This window comes from Chelon labrosus (assembly GCF_963514085.1).
Source record: "Chelon labrosus genome assembly, chromosome: 12".
Lineage (NCBI taxonomy): Eukaryota > Metazoa > Chordata > Actinopteri > Mugiliformes > Mugilidae > Chelon > Chelon labrosus.
This window is the reverse complement of record NC_140345.1, coordinates 937,267-964,803: the sequence shown is the minus strand read 5'-3', so window position 1 is coordinate 964,803 and position 27,537 is coordinate 937,267. Positions and strand designations below refer to the sequence as shown.

Here is a 27,537-nt window from a genome sequence, read left to right as displayed (position 1 = left end):
ATTATATCCTCACGGTATCACGCGGCTGCTTTAAAACCGTTTCCTGCATGGGAGTAGTTTGCTCATCTGCTGCCACGCGCTCCGTTTCGCAACTGACCTAGTTAATTTGCAGCAGACAAAAACAGGGCGAGCAGACGGTGACCAGAGCACTGGCGCTAGGCGGAGTGAAGGCACCTGTACAGGTAACACTGACTCACCTGGAGGTGGATTGCTGACTATGGCTGGAGCTGTGGAACCCGGTGCTGTGTCCAGAGGAATCCGGGCTTTGTTTTTCATGGTCACACCGAATGAGTCAACTTTTGAGAAGGTGGAGGATGTCCCGCAGTATGTGCAGCAGGTGCGTGTAGCCTCCCTCTCTCACCCGCGGCTAATAAATCTGGTGTAAAAAGATCTACTTCCTCTACTATAATAACAACAGTAAGTTTTCGCACAAAAATAAGTATTCGAGGAACAACTAAAACTGCAGCAACTAGTCAACTGGTCGATTAATCAACAAAACAATACAGATTTACATTATGACAAGTTTTTAGTCTTTTATGAGGCAAAAATGCCAAACATTCAACAAGTAGGATTATAGCCTCTCAGAGTGAAATGTTTTTGTTTTCATTTGTCATAACAACTATTTTTGAGATTTGAGCTGTTGCCTCAAATTAATTTTCAGTGTTTACAAGCGTCTCTGAAAATTATGCAACTACAATTGATAAATAGCACTTCAGTGTTGTTATGTAATCAAGCCAAAAAAGGCACATATGTTAAATACAAAAATCTTAATTTGCAATATTTAGGCATTATTTATTCACTCTTATGGAGATCAAGATTTGCAAGCGAGGGAACAAATCAAATACCCAGCAAGACAAGTAGGTCAGTTAAAATGACCTTAAATTAGATGGGCAAACTTTATTCTCTCTTTGTCACTAACCTCAAGTTATGTCATTCATACCTGCAGAAACCAAACTTAATAACTTCTGCTTTACTCATAAAAAGGCTTTTTCCCGTTTCTCCGTCTTGCTGTCACTTTAAAGCGTCTCAATTACCTTTTATTGAGGCAAATGTCTGGTGCAGGTTTAACAACACATGTTTGCCATGAGATTTTATGGGCACATCAGGGGAGGAGAACAATTACCCCCACAGCAGGACCCCTTATTATCCACTACCAAATGTGATTAAGCATATTTGTTGTTGCTGCAGGGCCTGGTGGTGATAAAAGTTTGCTTGGGTGTGCCTGAGCACTTCAGTGACTCAGCACTGTTTACAGTGTGTGATGTGTCATTAATTATTCCTCACAACTGTTGCTCTGTGATCCCAGCAAGCCAGATTAATTAGATGCAAAACAAAACACACGTCTTCTAATTTTGGAGTTGTTTGGAATTATGGGTTTGCGGGTTGTTGCCAGGTCTCTCAGCTATTCAGTGATTCGAACGCAAACACAACATTTCTCAGACAGCAACGATAAAAGTGGATTCTCAGCCTGCATGTTTTCAGCCAGCATCAGTCATCCGTGACTTTATAAAAGGCCTGTTTGGGCGAATGCAGACATCTGGTCTACAAATGTCGTTTTCCATGTAAGGTTGAATTCAGAAGAAAATAAAATACAATTATTAGACGCCACAACAAACACTCCACACAAGCTTCAAATATGCTGAAGTATAAAATAGACTTTTTAGTGTGATTTTTAGTTTATTTGCAAGAAAGACGGGAAAAGAGGTTTTGAGTGCATGCAAGATTGGAAACATTGAAAACAGGAAGACAACACCTACGGGAAATAAAAGAGACAGTGGTGGAAAAGGGCAGATATGAATGTCCAAAAGAAAATAACAAAGACAAACTTTTTCTACTTTTTTTCCACGCACAACGTGAATATCAGCTCACCCTGCAGAATAATTTTGTCCGGAGCTGTCAAGAGCTCAGGGCAGCAGAGGTAAAATTATCTGCTAGACAGGAGAGAAAAAAGGAGGGAAGGTTTTAGGCTGCTGTCCAGAATGATAATCTCTCTCTCAGCGGGTTTGGAGTAGGTCTGCCTGCGCTTGCAAGCACATTTGTTAGCTGCTGTGCTCCATTCTGTTGCCAGATGTTGGAGCGTTGCGTGTGATCGCGGGTCCCTGGTGGAACCCTTGCTCCTGCTCGTGCACACAAGCTCACATCACACACCTGCGTGCTAAAGTGGAATCATTCACATGGGGATATGCGCACACATTCATGCACACTCACTCTCACTTCCATCCACACATGAATGTACGCATACTTCCTCCCTCCCCACCTGCAGATGTGTTCCCCTGTGGTCTTGGCACGCCCCTCATTCTTCGCTCTTGCGGGGGCCATGTGTCCCCGCTTACAACTTTAGTCACTTGGTCAGTGGGCCGTCAAGCTGAAGCTAACCAGCAGGGGCTGACATGCTTCTAAAGCTGCAGTTATGACCCCATCCCTCGCTAATTTCTTCCATGTTTGACAGAGCTATTAAGAGGTTATTACATGTTTACGACTTTTCTTTATTTTTGATTGAGACAAAATTATTTTTACATTACAAACTAAATAGAGGAACAGGGAAAAAACAGAAACAAGACAGGGATAGGGAATAGATCACTGACACAGAGCATCAAGGACATCCAGAACCTCTACATACTAAAGACAGAAGGTTGTAGGTGGTGTGTATAAGAGTGTGCTGTTTACTGGGTCTATAGCATATGTAAGAAAATTAGGAATTAATGAATGAATGAGAGAGTAGAAGAAAGAAAAGACAAAAGATAGTTATTTTATGGAATGTGATCTGAATGCATTAATATGGTTATTACCATAATAGTATGTAAGAGTTAATATTACACATGCATAATATATAGGGTTCAGCAATTGTTGTAGTGTAATATCACAATGATGGGTCTTGTGAAAATAATTGTACGAGTAGGTAGTTATGGCACATGTTGTACAGCCACTTACTCACAAACAAACAGCTATGTGAGAATATAAGTGCATTAAATGAGGGAATAGAACTGTATTTAGATTGAAGCTTCAGGTTCTTGCTTGGGTTCCCTGCTGCTTGCTGTGTTGGGAACCCAATGTTGTTTTTAACCAAGCAGTTTTGATTTCTGCTATTGTTGTACTCACATTAGAATGGAGCCCTAAAGACTCTTAATCTGCCACTTTCGGCTTCATGCTCTTCTTAAATGAGTGAGAGCTCGAGGACATCCAAGCATATCTTTTCAACTGCCAAACAGACCGAAGTTCATTCATTTTCATGTTCTGTTAATGTTCAGGAATTTCAAAGTCAGCCTTCTGGAAGAGAAAGTTCGGTTACCAGCAATCACACACAGCAAAAGAAAACTTTGGATTAAAAGTATTTATTACTCATTAGACTCTTAGACGTGATTATCCCTTAAAGACAAGACTGGTAGCTTTTTTCATGCCATCTACAAGTTACTGATGCTAACAGGCTAACTAATAGGCTTACTAACTTTGATTTTGTATGGTTGTATTTTATCATTGAGCATCAAGATTATTCAGTTTGCTAAAATAGTGTCTCATACTCCTTTTATTTAATTTGGCCTCCACCTGACATTACTAAAATGAAACCGTGCGGTTTGTTAGCACTGATGTTTAATTCATCCACTGAGATCATTTCTACCTCCACTGCTGCTCTGCTCAAACAAATGTTTGTCTTCTCCAATCTGCCAAGTCATTGTGGCTTTAGACCCGTTGCTCTGAGCTCGTACAGTGAAACAAACATCACGGATCACAAGACATGAAAGTCCTGCGAGCTTTTAGCTCATCTGCCAAAACAAATACTCATGCTCCACACAACTGGTAAAAGCAACAGTGGACTTGAAACTGTCTTGTTTTAACAGTTTGTAACAGTGCTGAATCATGATTGTTTGTGTGTGTGTGTGTGTGTGCGTGTGTGTATGTACAGGCCACTCCTTTCTTTGTTGGACTGATGGTGTTGGAGGTGTTGGTGGGCGTTTTGAAGACAGGAGGCCCAGTGGTCACCATCAGTGATGGACTTACCTCCATATCTGCTGGAATGATCTCCAGACTACCACTGTGAGTGTTTAGGAAAGCCGTTGTCAGGTCAGACTGTATGGTGAAACAGCACACCAATATTGCAGTACCAAAGATAAATAAATAAATAAAATGCTGCTTAAAATTACTTTTATTTATTTTATTTGACATTTGGAATCATCATCCTAGCTGCTTCTTATTTGGAATGACAAATGTGGCATTTTGCAGATTTTGATTTTGTAGATCAAATTGTTTTATTTCATTTTTTGCTATAACTTTAAGTATTGCTGTTTAAATTGCACTTAACTTGAGGAAACTGATGCAAGTTCCAGGAAGCAGGTACACAAGGTAGCAATTTAGTATTTCCAGGTTATGAAGACACAGCCGAAGTCAAAAGATGAGTCCCACTGTTTTCTTTGAGTCCAAGTCCATATTTTCAACATGAAACTTGGAACTTTGTCTCCATCATTTTAATTACTTAATTGATTTTCTTGCTGACATCTCTCTGAACATTGTCCGGCCACTATAACACAGACAAATGAAAGGTGAAGTTAATAAGATGTTGATATGGTGGTTTGTGTTGCCTTTATTACGTTTGGGTCAAAGTAATATCTCTAATGAGCAGCTCAAGTTTTGTATTGAATGTTTCATTTGCCCTGGGTTTTGCCTCTTAGGCTGCACACTGGAAGTGCATTAAGGAAGGTTGTTGGGACTGAAATAGATACCTTCAGACACTACTGAGGATTAAACAAAGCTTCCTCCAGCATAAATATGCCCATATATACATTATTCATCCACCCACCCGCCCATCCATCCATTCATGCATCCATCTTTATCCACTTAGCCAAGGCTGGATTGCAGTGGCAACAGTAATCCAGCCTTGAGACGCAAAGAATTCCAGATATCTCTCTACCCACAATTCCAGTTCCTCTTGATGGACAAGGCGTTCCCAGACCAGTTGAGATATACAGCATTATCTCAGTGAATTCTGGGTCTACACACTCTTCTCATTCGGTCTTACCCAGTAAACCTCCAAAGGGAGAGGCCCAAGAGGGATCCTCACCAGATGCCACAACAAACCAGCGGCTCCCTCTGGATATCCAAGCTCCCCAATGTACCTCTAAGGCTTAGCCTTAAAATCCAGACCATTATGAACAATGTCCACCACCCTCTACATAGTCTAGCATAGTCAGGCAAAAATCACATTCACAAAAACCTTTGTGGTTTAGTTGCCCTTGTTTCAACTTATTTTTTTGGATGCAACATTACCTGGATGGCTGAGAACCTGCAGACAAGATTGATTTTTATTGCGTATAAAATGGTATAAATACAAAGGTTGTGTCCTAAAAGCTGGTTAAGAAAAGGCATCATATCTGTGCTTTAGAATATGACATCAACAATATGACATCAACATTACCATTGATTAAGATCAGATTAAGTCAGATGGTATGCCATGTAATATTCCTTTACAATATTTGTTAAGAAAGAGATGGAAAATATAATCTGTTGTCTTGTCTCCACACTCAGCACTCCACAGATGAACACCCTGCATTGTAGAGTCCAACTGTAACATGTCCTTCATACTGTACTTACATAATAATGGAGCTTTGAAAGTTCTTCCCTCAGGTTGCTGACGAGAGGCTGTGAGCTGACTGCTTACATGTATATGTGGGACCACTACCGCCTGGTGGAGCTACCCTGGGACTCTGCATGGACCTGGTGGCTCACCTTCCTGGGAGTGGACTTCTGCTACTACTGGGTTCATCGTTTTGCTCATGGTACCAACGCACTCGTACTAATGTCCACAACTGATGGGGAAGCTGTCAAATTTAGAGGATTAGGATTAATTGTTGTTTCAGCTTTGTCACTTACATAATGTCTATATATCAATCATTTGAATAAGAAACACTCACCTCTGTATAGACTATATAAGTTAAATCAGCTTTGGTCATTTGCAGAGCGTGGTGGCTGTTGTTGGCTTGGATTCATGTTGTTTACTATGGATTTGAACAGTGACTGCTTCTCCTACTGGAAAAAGTGTTTTGAAACTTTTCCATCATTTCCATCAAAATATGGCTGAATATCTCGTGCTTCAAAGGGGACGGTGGAGTTTCCAGTTTTGTATTTGTGCACTCAGTGCTCTTTGCGAATATGTCTCCCCTACATATCAGCATCACACTAACTATCTTCATCTTTCATATTGCTCCTCAGATAGTACTAACAAAGACTACAAAGTGAGTTGATGATAAATGACTGTAAAATGTTGATTTAGTTGCAGGGAGAAGTCTTGAAGATAGCACACACATCATGCTTTCCTGGATGTTGTGGAGGAAGCAATTAGTTTTGAGTTACGTCCAGCTGCTTTAGAGCTGTGCAGATGTGAGAGGCCTTGGTTCCCAGAAGACTGTGGTCTTAACCTGGAGCTGTCACAGCAACGGGCTGTACAGCCGAAACAGCGATGTCCGGCAGCATCGCTATAAAAACATACAGATATAAAATATATACCGGATAAAGTATTCCTTCAGTAGTGGCTTCCTGGAAAACCTTCCATGTGTGTTGGCTCGCTGATGCACATGCCAGATGCTCGACTACCACTCAGCACACCGGAAGAGAGGTATTTATTTGTGGCCTGCGCTGATGTTTATTTGTGTCAGTGGCACATCAGGCTGTTTGCCGTCTAGTCCACAGAGTGTTGGATGGAATTCCTCCGCTGCTCCTGTGTTGATGTTAGAATCGGGCTCAACAGAAGCTGTTTTTAAACGGTTTGCCGCAGCTGGCCAAAAACTGGCCGCCATCCTTTGAGGTGACTGAGCGCCTCGGTATGCTGGAGGTTGTTTTTTGACTTTGAACATGCAGGGAAGGTGGTTTTAGCATCCAACCATGGCAGAGAGCATGATGGGCATTATTACTGTCATGGTGATGTCTCTCTGTGTATGTACATCTCAGTTTCGGCAACATAATATACACTGCTCACTATTTAATCAGAGTATGATATCAAGTCAGTTAAAGTCTAGGATATTGATCTGGTCAGTTAAGTAGCAAAGTGGGTTTTTATTGTTTTAGCTGCTTTGTTGTTAATGAAATTAAAAGCAGGTGCACTAGAGGGGCAACAATGGAACAACCCCCAAAACAGGAATGGTTTGACAGGTAGAGGCCTCTGACTTTTTTTTCCCTCCTCATTTTTTCTGACACTAGTTTTGGCCAGTGTCATTGCTAGTAGCATGAGTTGTTACCTGAATCCTACAGAGGTTGCACGGGCAGCCTAACTCTTCCAAGATGGTACATTAGTATGTGTTATTGCCAGAAGGTTTGCAGTGTCTCCCAGCACAGTCTCAAGAGACAGACAGTTACTCTAGGAGAGCTGGACAGGACTGTACAAGGTCCTCAATCCATTAGCAGGACTGGTATCTGCTTCTTTGTGCAAGAAGGAACAGGATATCAGAACCCTACAAAATGACCCTCAGCAGGCCACTGGTGTGAAGATCTCTGACCAAATAATCAGAAACAGACTGCATGAGGGTGTCATTTTTAGTCCTTCGGAAGATATTTAGCTCCAGCGGAGCGCCGCGTGTATCCACTTAGTGGGAGTGACTGGGGCACCGCAACGCAGCCTCTAAATAACGCATTATCTGCCACAAAACTCGTTCATTTCACCAATATTTTGTTATGATACGCTAGTGCTATTCCCCGTTGAGTCCGGAGTTACCTGTTATCATCATCCGGGGTCTGTAGATTGACCTACTAACCTCTGACCTGGATGATGTCATCACTGAGCACTGTGCACACCTTGTTTACCTGTAATTTGCTACTGCTAGTTTTTTGCAACATGGCTGAATATTTTTCCGATTCTGAGGTTGTGGACGACGGCTTTGTTCATGATCGACATCCTTACCGCTTTGAGCCAGAGTATACGGATGAGGAGCTCGTTGAAAGGAGGATGCGGAGGCAGAGAGAGGAACAGCTGGCCAAAGAACAACAAACCTGCTGTTAACAATGTCCGCGAATAGATAACGGGTAACTCCGGACTCAACGGGGAATAGCACTAGCATATCATAACAAAATATTGGTGAAATGACCGAGTTTTGTGGCAGATAATGCGTTATTTAGAGGCTGCGTTGCGGTGCCCCAGTCACTCCCACTATATGGATATACGTGGCGCTCCGCTGGTGTTAAATATTTTCCGAAGGACTAAAAATGACACCAAAGTTATATGGGTGAGTAAACGATCGTATTATATGCCACAAATAAGGTCCTGGTTGTAAAAAAACGGTAGTTCCCCTTTAAGGACGATGGTGGAGGATGCAGAGGTGCCCATCCTGACATGCTGGGGTCTGTTAGTCAGGAAGTCCTTGATCCACAGACAGAGGGAGGTTCCATGTTGCGGTGCAGTTTGTTGATCAATCGGCTGGGGCTGATGGAGTTAAATACCGAGCTCAAGTCAACAAACATCCTGATGTACGTTTGGGGTCTTTCAATATCTCTGAGAGTGGTGTGGAAGGTGATTTGTGCACAGGGATTATGGTGCCAGCATGGTAGCCAGTCGAGCTGAATGGGACAGTCCGGGATGTGTTGAGCCATGTTGTTCACCCATGTTTCCACAAATACGAAGACACAGCACTCTCTCACAGAAACCCATGTCTGTGTCGTCGGCTAAAGGCAGGTTGACGCGAGACTCAAAAGACAAAAAACACAAAAACACAGTTTTGTCGGGACAGGCAGAAGCCGTAGCATGTGTGCACGCTGCCATCTTGGATCTTAATATTTGCCATAGAACACCAGAATTGGCAGGTCCACCACTGGTGCCCTGTGCTTTTCACAGATGAAAGCAGGTGCACCCTGAGCACATGTGACAGATGTGAAAGGGTTTGGTTCAGATGACCAGTTTCGGTGGTTCGGTATCATGATGAAATCCTTGGACTTTGGATCCTTGGATTGTCAGACCCTACGCTGGTGCAGTGGGTTCCTCCTAGTGCGTGACAATGCCCAGCCTCATATGGCGAGAGTATGCAGGCAGTTCCTGGAGGATGAAGGAATTGATACCATTGACTGGCCCCCATGCTTGCCTGGACTTAATCCAATAGAACACCCCCGGGACATAATTTTTGGTCTGTCCGACAGTGCCTGGTTGCACCTCATACTGTCCAGGAGCTCAGTGATACCCTGGTCAAGATCTGGGACGCCATCTGTCGTCTCATTAGGGGCATGGGGACGTGGGGACCATACAAACTACTGAGTACCATTTTGAGTTACTGCAATGAAATTTGGGCAAAATTTAATAATTTTGGTTAAAAAAAATCAGCTAATTTATTTCACTTTGATTTTTGGTGCGTCTTCAGCCCTCTTTAGGTTAACAATTTTCATCTCCATCAAACGATGTGGCAGACTTTTGTTCTTAACACATTACAGAGTTCATATCAGTATATCCATGTGTATATCCAGCATGATTTTTTTTTTCCAATTGAGATCTCGTGTCTTCATAGTGTTTCTTTAATCTATTTAAGCAGTGTTAAAAAAACAAACAAAAAAAAACACTTTATTCAGAAGCCAAGGTGATTTGAATGGGGAGTACTTTGGAGCATCAGTCAACATAAATATAATCAAGAATCATGAAACAGTTAAGAGATAGTGGATTTGTATGGGGCTTATTCGTCTCTTGACATAACATTTGGGAAATTCATGTCAGAGATAGACTAAATAATTACAAGTGGATTAACTTTTTTAAATAATGACAGTGTCTTACAAAACATGCTTCTAGAGCTGTCACGAACCACCATTTTCCTCTTCCGTTAATCTGCTTATTGTTTTCTTCCATAACTGAAAAACAGTTTGTCTTTAAAGTGTCAGAAAAATCTATTCAATTCCACCCCAATTTCTCAGGATCCAAGCTGACGTTTTTGTTAGACCTATTTTGGCTAACCGGGAGTCAAAAACCCAAAAATGTACAACTTAATAATCGTTTAAAATGGATGGAAGAACCTAAGCATCACACTGGAGAAATTGCAACCAGAAAATGTCTTTGTAACTGCTGTTATCCAACTAATGTTTTTTTTTTTTTTTTTGTCAAAGGGCCATTTGGCCATCTGCTCTGCTCAGTCTCCACTTTACTCCCACATATGGTAGTGGATTGTTTAACCTCCCATTTACATCAGTCAGATGACAGTGAGATAGACCAGTTTTTCTGTTTTTTTAGCATGTTCAAAGCAGTCTCTCGCAGTAATATGGATTTCTTACAACAATTTGTTAATTGTTTTAATCCAATTTACAGAGTAAGTTAAATAAATTATTCCCAATAGCCTATTTTTTTTTATTTTATGGCTTGTCCGTCTCTCAGCTTTTGGCAGTGTAACTTTGCATTAGCGCTTTTATCCAATAATATTTCAGCCATCTTGTGTTGCCAGAGTCAAGGAAATCTGTCTGGGCGTTCACAATTAAAACTGCAGGCGGCTAAAGCTTGGAATACATTTTAATGGCGCTGTTCCTTTAACCAATCACATTTCAAGTTCGTATTCCTAGGCCTTCTCTGTGGCCTACGGTAGCGCCAGCCTTTTTCGTGTCCTCTGATTGGACGGTTAGAGAGTCGCTCCGTTTAAGCCAAGCTGGCGAGCTAGCTCGCCTGGCCCAGCTGAGAAAACTTCGTTGACAGGCTCTGAGGAGAACTCTAAATTGTTTCTTAAGTTCTGGGGAGTAAAATTTATTATATTTACATCTTGTATATTTTTGCCATTTTATTGGGTCGATATTAATGCGTCTGCTGGATTTGATTTATGTGGCACTAGTGGTGGTGGAAAATGCATGGCCCGCCACTGATAATTACTGAGTTAACAGTAAATCCAAGTTGTTTGTTGTCTGGACGTAACATATATTCCAACGCACGCTCTTTGTTCCCTACTGTCAGCCTATACAGAGAGCAGAGAAGAATTTCAACCATGTAGAGACAGAGATGACATGCTGTCATGTAAATAAGGTAAATAAGATAAGGCTATTTAGTTTGTTTCATAATAGAACAAGATATAGACCTTTTCTATTGAAAAGGCTGATCTGGCGCTATATAGAAAATAAAATGAAATGAAATTAACTTGAGCTTCAAGAGCGGGGTCCCTTTGGGAATGCAGGGTGCACTAGGGGAACACATTGCTGTTAAATATGTGTCAGTGAAAAATCAGCAGAGGGAAATGTAGTTCATGTAGTGCAAAACAGCAACTTAAAAAGTAGATGAGACTTATTTAACTTCATAGTTAGCTTACTTACAGGGATGGAGGCTGCATGATGCGCCTTCAAATGCCCTATTCTTCCCACCTAATTTGTAGCCACAGGGCTTGCGGCGGCTTGTTCATTTTGATAGGCTACCGTCAACTGCTTGAGATCAGATCACAACACCCCTTATCCAATCAATGACAAGGACGCACATTTTGAAAGGCAGTCAGCCCGTACAAAGAGATCATGTGTTTTGAATGTCTGATGTTTAAATAACGTCTTATGTTATCAAATAGCATTCTGGTGCAGCAAATAGTATTGGCATACTTGTAACCAAACACTGCATACGTCAGGTCAGGTCTTTCTCTTTTATTTGTTATCATGGTCAATATGTGGACAAGTGTGTAGGAGTAGAACTAACAAAATATCTCATCTGGATCAAACGGGCAGGTTTTGTGTACTCTTTGGATTTGGAAAAATTCAAGGCCTGAAAAGCATGGACGCAAAGAGGTCCAGATTTTTGGACAAACCTGGAAAACATGTCAAGCAACATGCGCTGTTTTCCTCTCTCATTGTCTGACGAGGCAGAGGAATGCCGCCTCCAGTATCACATATCTGCTCGGTTTATTCGGTTGGAATTGTTCTATTTTTGAACGGCAGAATCATTTTTATGTCTCAAAAAACTTTCCACTTACGTTCATTTCCTCTTCTTCTAGCCTGTTGGGGTTGTTATTATGGAACATTGTGGGGTTACAGATAGTCGTTAGTACTTGCTCAGGATATATAAGCTTTTCCCCTTGTTACCAAAGGGAAGTGGCTGTCCCCGACCGCAGGACAGGGCCCACATGATCCTCACTCCTCACTCTGGTCAGCCAAGGTCATCTTGGTCAACCAAATTCTGACCTCCAGCTCCATCCAGAGGAAAATACTCCAGTGTGAGGGATGCCTGATGACTGCAAAGAAGCACTAAGGAATAGACCAGCCATTTAACAAGTATCAAACTGTCATGTAACAATGCTTTAGGAGCCCTGTCTTGCTTTATTGAACTTTTTACAATCTCATTGGTTTTTGCCTCAAAAACAGAATGGACGCTGCATCTATAATCCTATTTTGTCAAGAGATACAGATACAGATACAGATACAGAAAGCTTTATTAATCCCCGAAGAGCAATTCAGTTTCTACAATCCACCATCTAGACATACAACCATTCACACAGCAATAGTATATAGCAGGAGTAACGCGATGAGGTCTGGGTCCAAATACAATTTATAAATAAAAAGACATCAGAAGCAGAATAGATAATGATAAAAAGAATACAAATAACTGCTTGTCCTGATAGAGAAAAATAAAAATAAGATAAAAATAAAAATAAAAATAGCAGCCCAGAATAAAAGATAATGTGTGCTTAATAAAAACACAGTAATAAATAAATAAATAAATGGAAGATGAATTGCACATATCCGTAGCTCCTAAAGTGCATTGTGCCAAGAACAGATCAGTCAATAATTATTTCCTCAGCTCAGTATTTAGTAGTGTAATTGCTGAAGGAATAAATGATCTTGCGTAACGGTTTGTCTTTCTGGGGGGCTGCAAGTAACGCCGACCTGATGGCATAAGAACAAATTCATCTTCCAGAATATGATGTTGGTTCATCAGACTTTTTGCTTTTTGGAGGACACGTTTCTCCCAAAGAGAATTCAGGTCGCACATTTGAATTCCAATAATTTTGGAGCAGACTTTCACAATATTATTTAAACAGTTTCGGTCCTTCACTGTAATGTTACCAAACCAACAAATGAAAGAAAAGGTAAGAAGGCTCTCAATATATGACAAATACACAGTGCACAGTATAGAACTGGAGACCCCGAAGGAATTAATCCTGCGCAATAAATGGACTCTCTGCTGGGCACGTTTGACCACTGAATCAGAGTTAATTTCAAACTTCAGCTGAGAATCAAAAACCGTACCCAGATATTTATAAGAATTTACGATCTCCACATCCTCACCATGGATCCTGCATACTGAGGTATTTGTCCCTTTTTTTCTAAAATCGATGATGAGTTCCTTAGTTTTAAGAAGATTAAGGTCGAGAAGGCTGTCGTCACACCACTTTACAAAATCAGGAAGCGCACGTCCGTGGTCTGACTCTGCGCCATGGAGGAGTGACATCAGAGCAGTATCATCAGAGAATTTAACGAAAAAGCTGTCCTCTTTAAGAGACCTGCAGCTATCCGTGTATAAAATGAACAGGAGCGGGGAAAGTACACAGCCTTGTGGGGAACCTGTGTTGGAGACTTGGGTTTTTGATGTAACCCCATTTACTAAAACCCTCTGTGTCCTATCAGTCAGAAAGTTTAAGAACAAGGCTAAAAGCTGGTCGGGCAGATTAAAATGAGAAGCAAGCCTCTCAATCAAAATGTAAGGCTGCATTTTGTTAAAAGCTGATGAGAAGTCAGCAAATAAAAGCCTGGCATGAGATTTGGGTTTCTCCAGATGCTTATAAATTTTGTCCAAGATAAAAAGCTTAGCGTCATCCACTCCTTTATTCCTCTGATAGGCAAATTGAAGTGGATCAAGTTTGTCCTCGACCAAGCTGAGAACCTCTTCTTTTAGGAAGTGATGTGAGCTATAAATCTCAATACTGAATAATAAGGGAAAGATAACAAAAGAAAAGTGCAGGAAGAAGCGAAAGTGTCATTCTCTGCTGGGAAATGTGTGCCCCTGTTGGCCTCAGTGTAAAATATAATTTTCAGCTTGAGCAGTTTTATAGCTATTTTCATAGTTTCCCCACTCGTGACTTCCACATGAAAGGACAGCTCAAAGATAATTAAGTGGAAAGTAGTGGAAAGGCGTCAGTCGTCTGTGCTGATGCCATCTTAACTGACTTGGGTTTGCTCTTACTAGACGCTGCAATTCTGGAGATAACGAGAGAGACTGAAAAGCAAACCACCTAATCTGCATGCCTTTTTTTTTTAATTCAGGCCTGGATGAATTTCAGGATTCTCTATTCACAGAAGTAATAGCAAAGCCTTGTGATGAGACCATATTCATGCTCAATGCTTGGAATTTTGTTGGAATCTGTGTAGACAAGCATCGACCATGGTTAAAAGCCGAGTTAAAGTTTAAACATCTGAATAGCCTTTGTCCACACATGGATTCAAATGAAGTGCTTTATTCTGACTTCGGACACCAATATTTGCTTTAACTGTTATCACTGGTGCATAGCTCAGGATCAGCGCTGTAGCTTTAGTGCTTAGTACTATCATAATTAAGTATTCTCATTGCAGTTTTCATGTTTACATTTTGCTTTCAAAGAAACCAAGATGTTGTTAAATGCTGACAGATTTCCAGTAAGCTAACTCCTCTCCACAATAACCTTTGATAAACTTTTAACTGCTAGTTTAGGCATTAACAGCCATCAAAATGCCTTTTTCTAAACACATTGGTTTAATAATGTGATGACTGACAAGAATATAAAACAAAGTCCAGTTCACCCCCCACTTTTCCCCCCCTTACATTTCTCTTTCAGCAGCAGACAGACTATATATGTTCTAAACCGTTCTATTCTGAACCAGCATGGAACCAGATGGTCTCGGGTGAGCAGTAGGCTGACTCGGTTCAGATGCGGCCATGTTGTTGACAGGCCTGTTGATTCTGTTTATTCTAACCTCATATCGCAAACACCACTAATAGTAGCTCTGCTCTCGGGCAGCATCTATATCCAGGCATGCCAGCAAGGGTGAAGCCATTAATCAGCCAGTCAGCTGTCTGTACTCTGATTATATGTGAGGTAATGGAGTTACGCTGCAGTTGTCTCACCACACTGACTGCTGCTGCTGAGCTGTGTTACACTTATAGCTCAGAAACATCAGAGAATCAGTCGAAGGTCTCGTGAAATGGTATCATTACTGATGAACGCTGATCAGCCACAACATTAAAACCACCTGCCCAATATTGTGTAAGTCTCCCATTGTGCCCCCAAAAAACAGTTCTGACTCATTGGGGAATAGGCCTTCATAGGGTGTCCTGTGGCGTATGGCACCAGGACATTAGTAGTGGGATCCTTTGGGTCCTGTGAGTTGAGGGGAGGGGCCTCTGTCACAGTGCATCCCCCAGATACTTGATCAATTTGGAGGCTGAAACACATTTTGGGCTATTTTTCATTTTCTTTTTGAGCGGTTTTTGAACAATTTTTGTGTCAAGCAGCATTCACCTGCTCAGAGTGGCTGCTGCAGGGATGACCCATGTGTGCAACAAATATAGCTAAAAACATATTTAGCTCAAATAAAAAAAAATAAATAAAAATGTGTTTCATGTGTTTAAATGCAATCTCCTTTCCAAGCTTTTCAAAATGTATGAGTGCACATACAATGTTATATACAAATGGTTAATAATATATCACAACATGTTCTAACATACTATGGGATTTTTGTACGACATGCTAAAGGTGACCTAAAGTAACTATGACATATATGTATTCAACATATTTAATGAATCACTGCTCCCTGGAATGATCAGTCATTATTTTAAGTATTTTTGCTTTGCTAGCACCTTACTGCATCCTCTGCATCTGTTTACTGGTGTATCAACACCCTCCCCCTCCCCTTCATTCAGCCCTCCAGACAGCAGCAGTTGTTAAGACAAACAGATGTGCTCAGCACTCCTCCACTGTCCTTCGTCCCTAAGGAGCCACAGCCAGTGTGGATGTTATTGTTCAAAGAGAAGCTCCTCCTGGCTGTGGGGCAGGGTGGAGGGGCTTAAAATGCCCCCAGGTGTCGAGGTCTCCATAAATCTTCACTCTGATGGCAAGTTCCTGGCCTGGTGCAGGTTGCAGGGCTGACATAAGAATCTGGGCCCCTGCTTAGTTTGCTGGTTCTGCTGGTATGGTTTTGTCAGGATGTGGGGGTCTGACTCGCCACAGCAGAAGAGAGGACATGAAAGGCCTCATGGGAAGTAAAGATAACATCAACAGTGATCTATAGGTCTCTTTGCTCATACTCTCCTTCTGCTGTGTGTGTTGAAAAGGAGGGAATGTAAAAAGAAACTGGTCTAATTAAACCTAGACACCATAAAGATATGATATTCACAGCGCGTGTATGCACAGTATTTGAACAAAGTGACAAGGCAAAGACAAAGACGAGCTGGTTATGATCATTGAGAGGGTCGCTGAGCTCAGCAGAGGCCATTCCAGTCCAGCTGTCTGCTGCCCTCATGTGCTCCGCTGCACAGACAGACTTCCCTCTGTCAGCAGTGTTGACAGAAAAGGTGATTATGACTGCAGACACAGCTGAGGACACCTTTTCAGTGATTTGAGGGGTTAAATGTGAACACAAGGGCAGATTTTTAGAAGTTTCTGGGTGATTATCATTTATATAGTTAATTGTTGGATTTTGTGGTGAGAGAGGTAAATGCAAAAAATCAAGTCAATTTTTAAACACTGTGCATCCTGGTATAAGGTATGGGTAGATATGCAGAATTATTGCAGATGTTTCAGGTGTTAGAAATGAAACTAAACTCGTACCTCGTACTCGTACCTCATGAAAGCCAATGCTTTTAATACCGACAAGTTTAAAGGGCCAGTGTGAAGGAGCATCTGGTGGTGGAGTTGCAGATTGCAACTATACCTACAGGAGAACAAATGCAGGCCACCACTTGGTGTAAAAATGCAAAAGCTTGGTTTGTCTGTTTTGAGCAAGTGTAAAAGAATGGAATCACATCATGGTGGGCTTTGTTGAAGATACCTTACTATTTAGAACATTCTAAACTAACAACAGATGATATAATGATATAATAGATATAATAATAAAATAAATATGAATTTAGTATTCCTTTTTTTATCTAATTGATCGTTGATTGATTTTTTATCTAATACACTGGTCCTTTAAGCAGCCCTTTACTGGGCAACACCTAAATGTTAAGCTTGTCTTACTCTTTGTGTTGTGATTTGATGGCAGTGGAAGTGGCATGAAAATGTATGTCACAATGAAATAATTCTTAAAAAAACAACAACAATTATTTTACACGAGTTGCATACAGAAAAATGAAATGCATATAAAAGTGTTCTGCTTTGGCTTTTTGTAACATATGTCTGGTTTGTACTTGTGATTTAGACATTTCTATAACTCTATAATCCCTGGTTTACAGTCACTGAGTTTGCAACAGAATGGTAAAAGAGGGCAAGTAATAAGTGTTTTGAATTTTAGTAGACAGAATGGATTAATCTACAAATATGAACATTTAGAGAGAATGTTAATATAATAAAATAGAACAGAAAAGTCATTTTACTTCACCTGTCACTTTCTATACGTAGTTTTTAACGGCGGGTTTGTGGGAGCTTTAAGTGGGCCTGACCAGGGTTAGCGTGTTTAGTTTAGAGTGTGTGACTGAGTTGTGTGGACAGCATGAAGTATGGCAGCGTCAGAAGGGAGTTGGCTGACCGTCCCATAGAGTCCTGCGCTTGCTGTTTGGGTTGGCAACCTATCCAAGAGCCTTCCAATCCAAACACTGGAGGGCTGTTCACAGCCCATTAGTCCTGTGACAGACAGAGCAGCCCACCACTCACAGGGCTGCACTTGAACGACATTTCGTGTTGGTGCCAGGACTTTGTCGCTGAGGGTGACGATTTAGGCAGCTGATTTATTTTACAGTAAAAGCGGTTTATAAGGTTTGAGTGAATCTCCTTCTATGCTGTTTATTTTTCTTTGTTTAGTCATACTTTCTTTTTATGGCAGCATTATTCAAGGTACAGATTGGCAGTCACTGGCACATAGTGCAGACTCTGCTGTAACGAAATATATGGTGCTCAATAGGACTTTATGTCTTGCGTTTATACAACTGGTTATGTGAGCACTGCTCTGGACTGGGTTCAGCAGGATGTAAACAGGCTATGTCAAAGTCAAACTCAGCCACGTTACATGACTGATTATGACTTACAGGCCTTTATTATTTGTCACAATATAATTCAACAATGCAGCTTTAATTAAGAAGTAAAATGTTACGTCATCCTGCTGCCAGACCTGTGCTGTTGTTCACAAAATATGGCAACACTGAGGTATATTGTTTGATTTAAATGATGATTTAAAAAGAGTAAACACAGTTGTTTGATAATAAATGGCTTCACTCAATCACTAACCATAAGTGAAAGAAATGTTTTGGTGTTATCATTCATATTCTCTGAAAAATTACCAAGAATTCATACATTTTGCCAGGGTATGTAAACTTGTGAGCACAACTGTATATATATATTGCATAAAATTGGTATAAGTATAAAATTGTGTTTTATATAAAACTGGGCCTGTTGCCATGTATAAACATATCTGGTTGCATGCGCATTCAATACTAAGCTATTCAAATAATACACAGGTTCAGATATTCATGTTTTTATTTTCAACATGTGCAAGGTACAGTGAGTAGGGTGACCATGCCACTGCCAGTTATGAACATACCTTGTCAACCGATACCCTCCATTTATTCATTCATTACAATATGTTGGTTTCACATTAATGTGTATTTAAAGACATTTAAATTTGTGGGGGAAAAATGGGGTAAAAAATATAAAAAAAATATATGAAAAACTGTCTAATCAACCAAAACTTTCACAAACCTCTTACCCCTTGAAATATCTCTGAGATTGCTGATACCAAGTGAAAACAAATGTGGAGGATGACTTGCTTAAAATTTGTTCAATGGTGCGCAGATCCTTATAACTTTGGTGAGCTTGTACCTGCAAAATGAATTACTTTCTTCTTAGTTCTAACATGACACATTAAGATGATGACCATGATAAAAATTATTTACTTCACTTAGCTTAAATACACCACATCCCCAAAGTGCAGCCTCAAAGAACCACTTGCATGGCTACCTACTCTTTAGTTTCTTTCTTAAATTACATTTTCCATTAGCTAGAGATCTACCAGTAGCCTCACTGCTAGCAAGTAGCACTTTCTGCAAGTATGGTTGCTACCGATACCTGCAATTGTGCTGCCTTATAATGTGCTCATGTTTACCGTTTTCATGAGAAAGCGTTCATATGAATGTAGGAATCAACTACGTCCTATTTTACCACTTGAATGTTAAGCATTTTGTGTCCTTGACAAAAGGCAGTAATGGAGACGTCATGTGCACATATACAGTTGAAACCAGATGTTTACATACACTGTGTTAAAAGACACATAAACCTTTTTTCCTCACTGTCTGAAGTTAAGACTAAAGCTCTCCTGTTTTAGGTCAGTTAGGATTACCAAAATTATTTCTATTTGCTAAATGCCACAATAATGAGAGAGAGAATTTCTTAGAGAATTTTTTATTACTTTCTTCAAAGTCAGAAGTTTACATACATTTCCTTAGTATTTGGTAGCATTGCCTTTAAACTGTATGACTTGGGTCAAACGCTTTGGATATCCTTCCACAAGCTTCTCACAATAGTCTGCTGAAATTCTCGTCCATTCCTCCTGACAGAACTTGTGTAACTGAGTCAGGGTTGTAGGCCACCTCGCTCACACACGCCTTTTGAGATCTGCCCACAAATTTTCTATGGGCTTGAGATCGGGGCTTTGTGATGGCCACTCCAAAACATTGATTTTGTTGTCCTTAAGCCACTTTGTAACTACTTTGGCAGTATGCTTAGGGTCATTGTCCATTTGGAAGACCCATTTGCGCCCAAGCTTTAACTTTCTGGCTGATGTCTTGAGATGTTGCTTCAATATTTCCACATAATGTTCTTTCCTCATGTTGCCATCTATTTTATGAAGTGCACCAGTTCCTCCTGCGGCAAAACAGCCCCACAACATGATGCTACCACCCCCATACTTCACAGTTGGGATAGTGTTCTCAGGCTTACAAGCTTCCCCCTTTTTCCTCCGAATGTAACGATAGTCATTATGGCCAAACAGCTCCACTTTAGTTTCATCAGACCACAGGACATGTCTCCAAAAATTAAGGTCTTTGTCCCTGTGTGTATTTGCAAACTGTAATCTGACTTTTTTATGTTGCTTTTGGAGTAATGGCTTCTTCCTCGCTGAGTGGCCTTTCAGCTCATGTCGGTACAGGACTCGTTTCACTGTGAATAATGACACTCTCTTACCAGCTTCAGCCATCATCTTGACAAGGTCTTTAGCTTTTGTTCTGGGGTTGATTCGCACGTTTCGGACCAAAACACGTTCATCTCTGGGACATAGAACCCATCTCCTTCCTGAGCGGCATGATGGCTGGACATTCCAATGGTGTCTATACTTGCGTATAACTGTTTGAACAGATGAACGTGGCACCTTCAAGCATCTGGAAATTGTACCCAAACATGAACCAGACTTGTGGAGCTCCACAATTCTCTTCCTGATATCTTGGCTGATTTCTTTTGATTTTCCCATGATGTCAAACAAGGAAGCAGTGTATTTGAGGTGTAGCCTTAAAATACATCCACAGGTGTGCCTCCAATTAACTCAAATGTTGTCTGTTAACCTATCAGAAGCTTCCAAAGCCATGACATCATCATCAGGGCTTTCCTTCATTGTTTAAAGACATAGTAATCTTTGTGTATGTAAACCTAGTAAGAAATTCTCTCTCTCATTATTGTGGCATTTAGCAAATAGAAATAATTGTAGTAATCCTAACTGACCTAAAACAGGAGAGGTTTAGTCCGATTTAACTTCAGACAGTGAGGAAAAAAGGTTTGTGTGTCTTTTAACACAGTGTATGTAAACATCTGGTTTCAACTGTATATAACAACTGACCTTAAATGAGGATGCGGTTGAGGTGTTCTGAGTTTCGTGGAGTATCGAAAACAAAACTGGTATTTTCTGTAGTACCATAAATGTCTATCACCTGTTTAGCGTGCACCCATCCTTGTTATTCTTGAGAAATCCTGAGTTGAAGCCAGATGTAAGTGCCGTCCTCAGCATTTCTCTGCTCTTGCCGGGAATGTGGGCTTTGTGGCATTGGTTCTCACCGTTAACAGGGCTTCCCTCCTGAATAGGCCCTGCCAAACTATGCAGTGTCCTGCCGAGTCCAGAGATGAGGACATGGGCTTGCAGTGAAGCCGAGCAGTTCTAACTTCCTATCAGTGACAACAAGCATCAATCTTAGCTGCCCTCAGTGCTGGACCCTGCCAAGCATGACTCCATTGAGAAGAAGGAAAAAAAAGTAAAACCCTCAGGCTGCTGGAATTAAACAAAGGCTGGATTATCCTCCAAATATGTCTCTTAGCAAAGTAGTTCATCTTTGAATCCCCCATGGTTCAGAGCGGAAGAAACGTCATCATTTTTGTGCTTGGCTGTACTCTAACCCCCCCCCCCCCCCCACACACACACACACACACACACACACCTCCACACTCTCGCCTTGTCTGCAGACTTGTCAGCTGCAATGAGAGGGCTAATAAAGTTTGAAATAAAATCCAACCCTGTTGCTTCCATTTCGACTCAATCCAAAATACACCATTTAACACTGTATGTGACGCTTCCAAAAACATTCTCTGGGACATTATTTTCTCACACCTGCTGAAATCCGGCAATAACCCAGTTAAATAAGTGAGGTGTGGAGTATTGCTCAGGAGTGGTAGCTTTCACTCAGGGTTTCCCAAACACTTGAGGAATTCCACCTTTCATTGTTCAGTCAGTTTCTTTGATTAGAAACGGGCAGATTGGGGTCCTCCTCCGCTCTCACAACACTCACTTTCAGTTCTGTGCGGTGTGTTTGTTCAGGTGCAGCGGACCTTTAACCCATTGGGTTTTACAACTCACAAGTTCATTGCACGGGAAAAAAGGAGGACATGTGGCTTTTGAATGATGATCTTATAATAGGAAGACGTCTATGCATGTTTGTACACTGCTTTGACACTAACCCCATTCATGCATTTAGGACCAGAGCTGTCTAATGCTGGGTGAAGTTTTTGTTAATCTTTTTTTACCAAACATGACCACATTCACTCATCCCTAATAAACTTAAGTTCAAGTTTAATGGTATGATTCTCCATCCCTTAATCACAAATAACACATCAAGGCTGCCATATAAAACCTTATGTAACAACAAGGTCTGTTTTTATTCGAATACGTTACTATACATAGTCTCCTGTATGTAGGACTTTGAGGTTCTGCAATATTTAAGGGTTACTGTTTTTTGTCGTACGGCAGCAGAAGCCAAAAAGCACAGACCATGCGGGGTGGTCTGGAGGCCTGGAGATCCAGGGAAACTTAACAAGCATGTTCCTTTTGGATGTTAAAATGAAGTGTAACACAGATATTAATGTAGCAAGTATCACAACACAGCAGAGGAATGTAAACTGGAGCACTGGGACATCAGGCTGGACGCTAACCAGCTGCAGCCGAATACCACCGTAGTCATAAACCCCCCCGCCCCCCCCAAAAGTTTTCATCGCGACTGGCCGGGAACAGGATCGAAACGACTCCTTCTGGGGATGAAAGTGTCTAGTTACTTGTATCCAGAAGTGATTTGAGTGTTTGAGACTCTTGTGTCAAAAGTTACATGCTCACGAAAAATCCTGGGTAGCAGAATGAAGTAATAGTCTCGTTCTATGTTTGTGTAATTTTCTCCAGAGGTGGCCTTCCTTTGGGCTGCTCACCAGGTCCACCACAGTTCAGAGTACTACAACCTCACCACTGCCCTCAGACAGTCCCTCACCCAACAGTTTACCTCATGGGTAAGATATATTCTTTTAAAGGGTATGCCAACAAATCCCATTAATTAATGAGAGTGATTAATGAACAAAACCAGAAAGGTTTGTCTTTGTAGCCAAATCCTTATTCCTCTGTGCCATAGAGCTCTATTGTTGTCCAAAAACAATTAAAAACACATCAGTGAGTCACACTGTTGCAATGAGCGACATGTTCCGTTATTACCGTTGTCACACACGAGGCAGTCCTTTATACACAGCCCTACTGCTGTAAATACTCACTAGAGCACCAAATCTGCTGGCAATAAAAGTCTCCAGCAAATGCACTGTTAACTTCTGTTTGAGTAATGTTTGCTAAAAACTGCAGCAGACAGATGTTTTACTTTAGATTTGTCTTAAGAATGATAATATATACTATGGTTGTAACTTATTTTTAAACACTTACATCATCAGTAGAAATGATTTATGACTCAAATTTGTTGAAAATAACAGTGAATAGAATAGACTTTGTTGCACCTGTAACTGCAAGATGAAAAGTTAAACCACTGTAGGTAAATTTTAACTTTCACTAGAGGGTGATCACATTTACAGAAGTCTCCTGGTGTCTATAAATTGATTTTTGAGTTTGTCTGCACCATTCGTTTGAATACACCTTGGGGAAATTGCTTTAAATTTGGAACAAGCATTCAGTTGACCTCAAGGGTGAATGCCCTCCAACCTTATTCAAAACACATACGATCGTTGTGATGCCACTGCTATATAAACAACATACAGATACACAATAAAACAGGACGTTGCATCGTATCTCATATAGCAAGATGAATGTCATTACTAAAGCAAGAAACTCACTTAGAACAATACAAAAAGTCTCCTCTTACTCTCTGGAGCCATCGCTGCGCTAAAGCTGCACACCAACGCCACATACATCAAATCCAGCGGAAACATCAATGTCGACACGATAAAATGGCGTATTCCTTGGAGCCTGTCAACCAAGGATTGCGCTCATAGTTGCTGTCCTGAAAGTTTTCTCGGTTGGGCCAGGCTTGCTAGCGCCAGGATTGTGTGGCCTTTCCTCACAATATCCAACTTTTCAGTGGTGTCATCTGCAACCAAATCGATAGCCTCTCCTTCCTAATCTTTAGTAAGATTAATGGGAAAATATTAAAATGTAAGTCAGTGACTTTTGATAAAGTTTAGGCACCAGTGTTGCAATATGGCAATAAAAGAGCAGAAACAGAATCTTACTATGTGTGTTTACAGTGAAACCATCACCCAGTGAAGTTTTGTTTTGTTGGAGTTTTTATTAAACTGCTACTGATTTCTCTTCCTCAGATTTTCTACTTGCCCATGGCTCTGGCTGTACCTCCATCCATCTTCGCTGTTCATATACAGCTAAATTTGCTCTATCAGTTCTGGATTCACACAGAGGTAAGTATTCAATCCACATTTTGTCCTATAATTGTAGCAAGTATCATTATCCAAAAGTGCAAGGTCTCAAATTGTATTTCACCGTTGTATGCATATAATGTACTTTTTATTAAAATGTCTAAGAGATTAATTAGCAACTGATTTAGGATTCATTTCTTATCATTCCAATCAGAATATGTCTAGGTTTTTTTTGAAAGACATATAATAAAGCAGTTTCAAGTTTTTGACCCAGTGTTGCAGTGGAACCAGTAGTCAATAAAAAATAATGAGGTTTAAAGAAGTATTCTGAACAGAAGAAATCAATAGTTTTCAGATCTGTCTGAGTCCAATATTTATTCTTCCTCTATACAATATATTGTATACAGGAAACATCAGTATTGTTATGTCATACCGTGATCAAATTAACTCCAGCCAGCAAGCACCACAAGCTCTGTATGAATTGACAGAAAGTCTGTAAAGTTATCTTTCTCTCAGTGCCAAGACTAATCCATCTGTTAAGTCAAGCTTTTGTGGGCCCAGTGTTGCAATGGAACCTGTATTCAATAAAAAATAATGAGATTTTATAAAATATTCCAAACAGAAGCATGACCACTCTGTCTACCTTTAAAGTGACTGAGAGTATCAGTTTTACAGTCCCCACGATCATTAGAGGGAATGAATGGATTTGGAACGCCTCCCATCTTTTAGTGCACTATTAGTAAAAACAGTCGTAATAGTCACAATTTTCTGAGGGGATGTAATTTATGCCTCCTTTATAGGCTTTTTTTGAAGTCATGTAATTTACTGGCACGCTATTCACTGCAGCTTCAGAGCTGGACTGAAGTGGTGTAGACCTCTCTCATTCAAGATAAAACTCTTATGCTCGGCTGCCAGACACAGCCATTACATGGAAATAATGAATCACTGAGAAATTCTGTCCAGCCATGCACTTTTCTGTAGACTCAGAGGTCTGTCATACTGATGTGAGCCATCAAAATATCTGAGTTGGAACCAAAAGAGAACATGAACTATTCTCTGAAATATTACGAAATATGAAATATTCTCTGTTTGACCTCTGTAATCTGTACCAGCTCACTGATGTATCTGTTTGATGTCTTCCAGGTAAAAATCATATGGTTACATTTCTACATAGGTGCATGTCGATCTGAACAGAGCCATAGATCTGGCTTGACAGAAAACTTTTTTGCCTGTAGATCTAAAGATGGTCCAAATTTGTCAGAAAACTGTTCTTTTTTATTTGAAATAACATTTTTATTTAATTGCGGGCGGAACAGTGGCGAGGTGGTTAGCACTGATGCCTCACAGCGAGAAGGTCCCAGGTTCGAATCCATGGGCCGACAGGGCCTTTCTGTGTGGAGTTTGCATGTTCTCCCTGTGTCTGCGTGGGTTCTCTCCGGGAACTCCAGCTTCCTCCCACCATCCAAAGACATGCTCATTAGGTTAATTGGTGATTCTAAATTGGCCATAGGTGTGAGTGTGAGTGTGAATGGTTGTCTGTCTCTCTGTGTTAGCCCTGCAATAGACTGGTGACCTGTCCAGGGTGTACCCCCGCCTCTCGCCCGATGACAGCTGGGGTAGGCTCCAGCAGACCCCCGCGACCCTTAACAGGAATAAGCGGGTACAGAAGATGAATGAATGAATGAAAGATTTAATTGCCATGAAGTTAGATTTTACCCTAAACTGCACCCACTGGATGATCTCTAATGTTTTTGGTGATACTCTTCCCTTTTGTTTGGTCCCACATGGAAAGAACCTATATGAGGATATATGCGCATATATGAAACCTATATGCAGTTTATCTGTGCATATATGCTGCATATATACGTTATATATGCAGCATATATGATAACATATACACTCACCGGCCACTTTATTAGGTACACCTTGCTAGTACCGGGTTGGACCCCCTTTTGCCTTCAGAACTGCTTTAATCCTTCGTGGCATAGATTCAACAAGGTACTGGAAACATTCCTCAGAGAGTTTGGTCCATATTGACATGATAGCATCACGCAGTTGCTGCAGATTTGTCGGCTGCACATCCATGATGCGACTCTCCCGTTCCACCACATCCCAAAGGTGCTCTATTGGATTGAGATCTGGTGACTGTGGAGGCCATTTGAGTACAGTGAACTCATTGTCATGTTCAAGAAACCAGTCTGAGATGATTCGCGCTTTATGACATGGCGCGTTATCCTGCTGGAAGTAGCCATCAGAAGATGGGTACACTGTGGTCATAAAGGGATGGACATGGTCAGCAACAATACTCAGGTAGGCTGTGGCGTTGACACGATGCTCAATTGGTACTAATGGGCCCAAAGTGTGCCAAGAAAATATCCCCCACACCATTACACCACCACCACCAGCCTGAACCGTTGATACAAGGCAGGATGGATCCATGCTTTCATGTTGTTGACGCCAAATTCTGACCCCACCATCCGAATCTCGCAGCAGAAATCGAGACTCATCAGACCAGGCAACGTTTTTCCAATCTTCTATTGTCCAATTTTGGTGAGCCTGTGCGAATTGTAGCCTCAGTTTCCTGTTCTTAGCTGACAGGAGTGGCACCCGGTGTGGTCTTCTGCTGCTGTAGCCCATCCGCCTCAAGGTTCGACGTGTTGTGCGTTCAGAGATGCTCTTCTGCATACCTCGGTTGTAACGAGTGGTTATTTGAGTTACTGTTGCCTTTCTATCAGCTCGAACCAGTCTGGCCATTCTCCTCTGACCTCTGGCATCAACAAGGAATTTGCGCCCACAGAACTGCCGCTCACTGGATATTTTCTCTTTTTCGGACCATTCTCTGTAAACCCTAGAGATGGTTGTGCGTGAAAATCCCAGTAGATCAGCAGTTTCTGAAATACTCAGACCAGCCCGTCTGGCACCAACAACCATGCCACGTTCAAAGTCACTTAAATCACCTTTCTTCCCCATTCTGATGCTCGGTTTGAACTGCAGCAGATCGTCTTGACCATGTCTACATGCCTAAATGCATTGAGTTGCTGCCATGTGATTGGCTGATTAGAAATTTAAGTTAACGAGCAGTTGGACAGGTGTACCTAATAAAGTGGCCGGTGAGTGTATGCTGCATATATATAGCATATTATACATAGCCAATTTTATGTATGTCACATATATTCAAAACCTATATTAAAACCTATATGTTTATATAGGTTCTTTCCATGTGGGGTGACTACATTACTGCCACTGTCAGTCTAGATTTACCACATGCAAAACAAGACATTTAAATCTCATCAGAATAGCCAGATTGCCATAAAATCTTCAGATGAAAATCACTTTCTGC

At 41.0% G+C, this 27,537-nt stretch overlaps 1 protein-coding gene across 1 annotated transcript; it reads left to right on the top strand.

Annotated features, from left to right (window-relative positions):
- Positions 1-330: 330 nt before the first annotated feature.
- On the top strand, positions 331-25,344 carry agmo (alkylglycerol monooxygenase; the record flags this gene model as incomplete). The annotated part of the gene is made up of 5 exons (XM_084557800.1): positions 331-337; positions 5,617-5,768; positions 22,735-22,838; positions 24,144-24,325; positions 25,341-25,344. Exons 2-5 carry the CDS (start codon positions 5,651-5,653, stop codon positions 25,342-25,344), a joined length of 408 nt encoding a protein of 135 aa, XP_084413926.1. The 5' UTR covers positions 331-337; positions 5,617-5,650.
- Between the last annotated feature and the right edge of the window lie 2,193 nt (positions 25,345-27,537).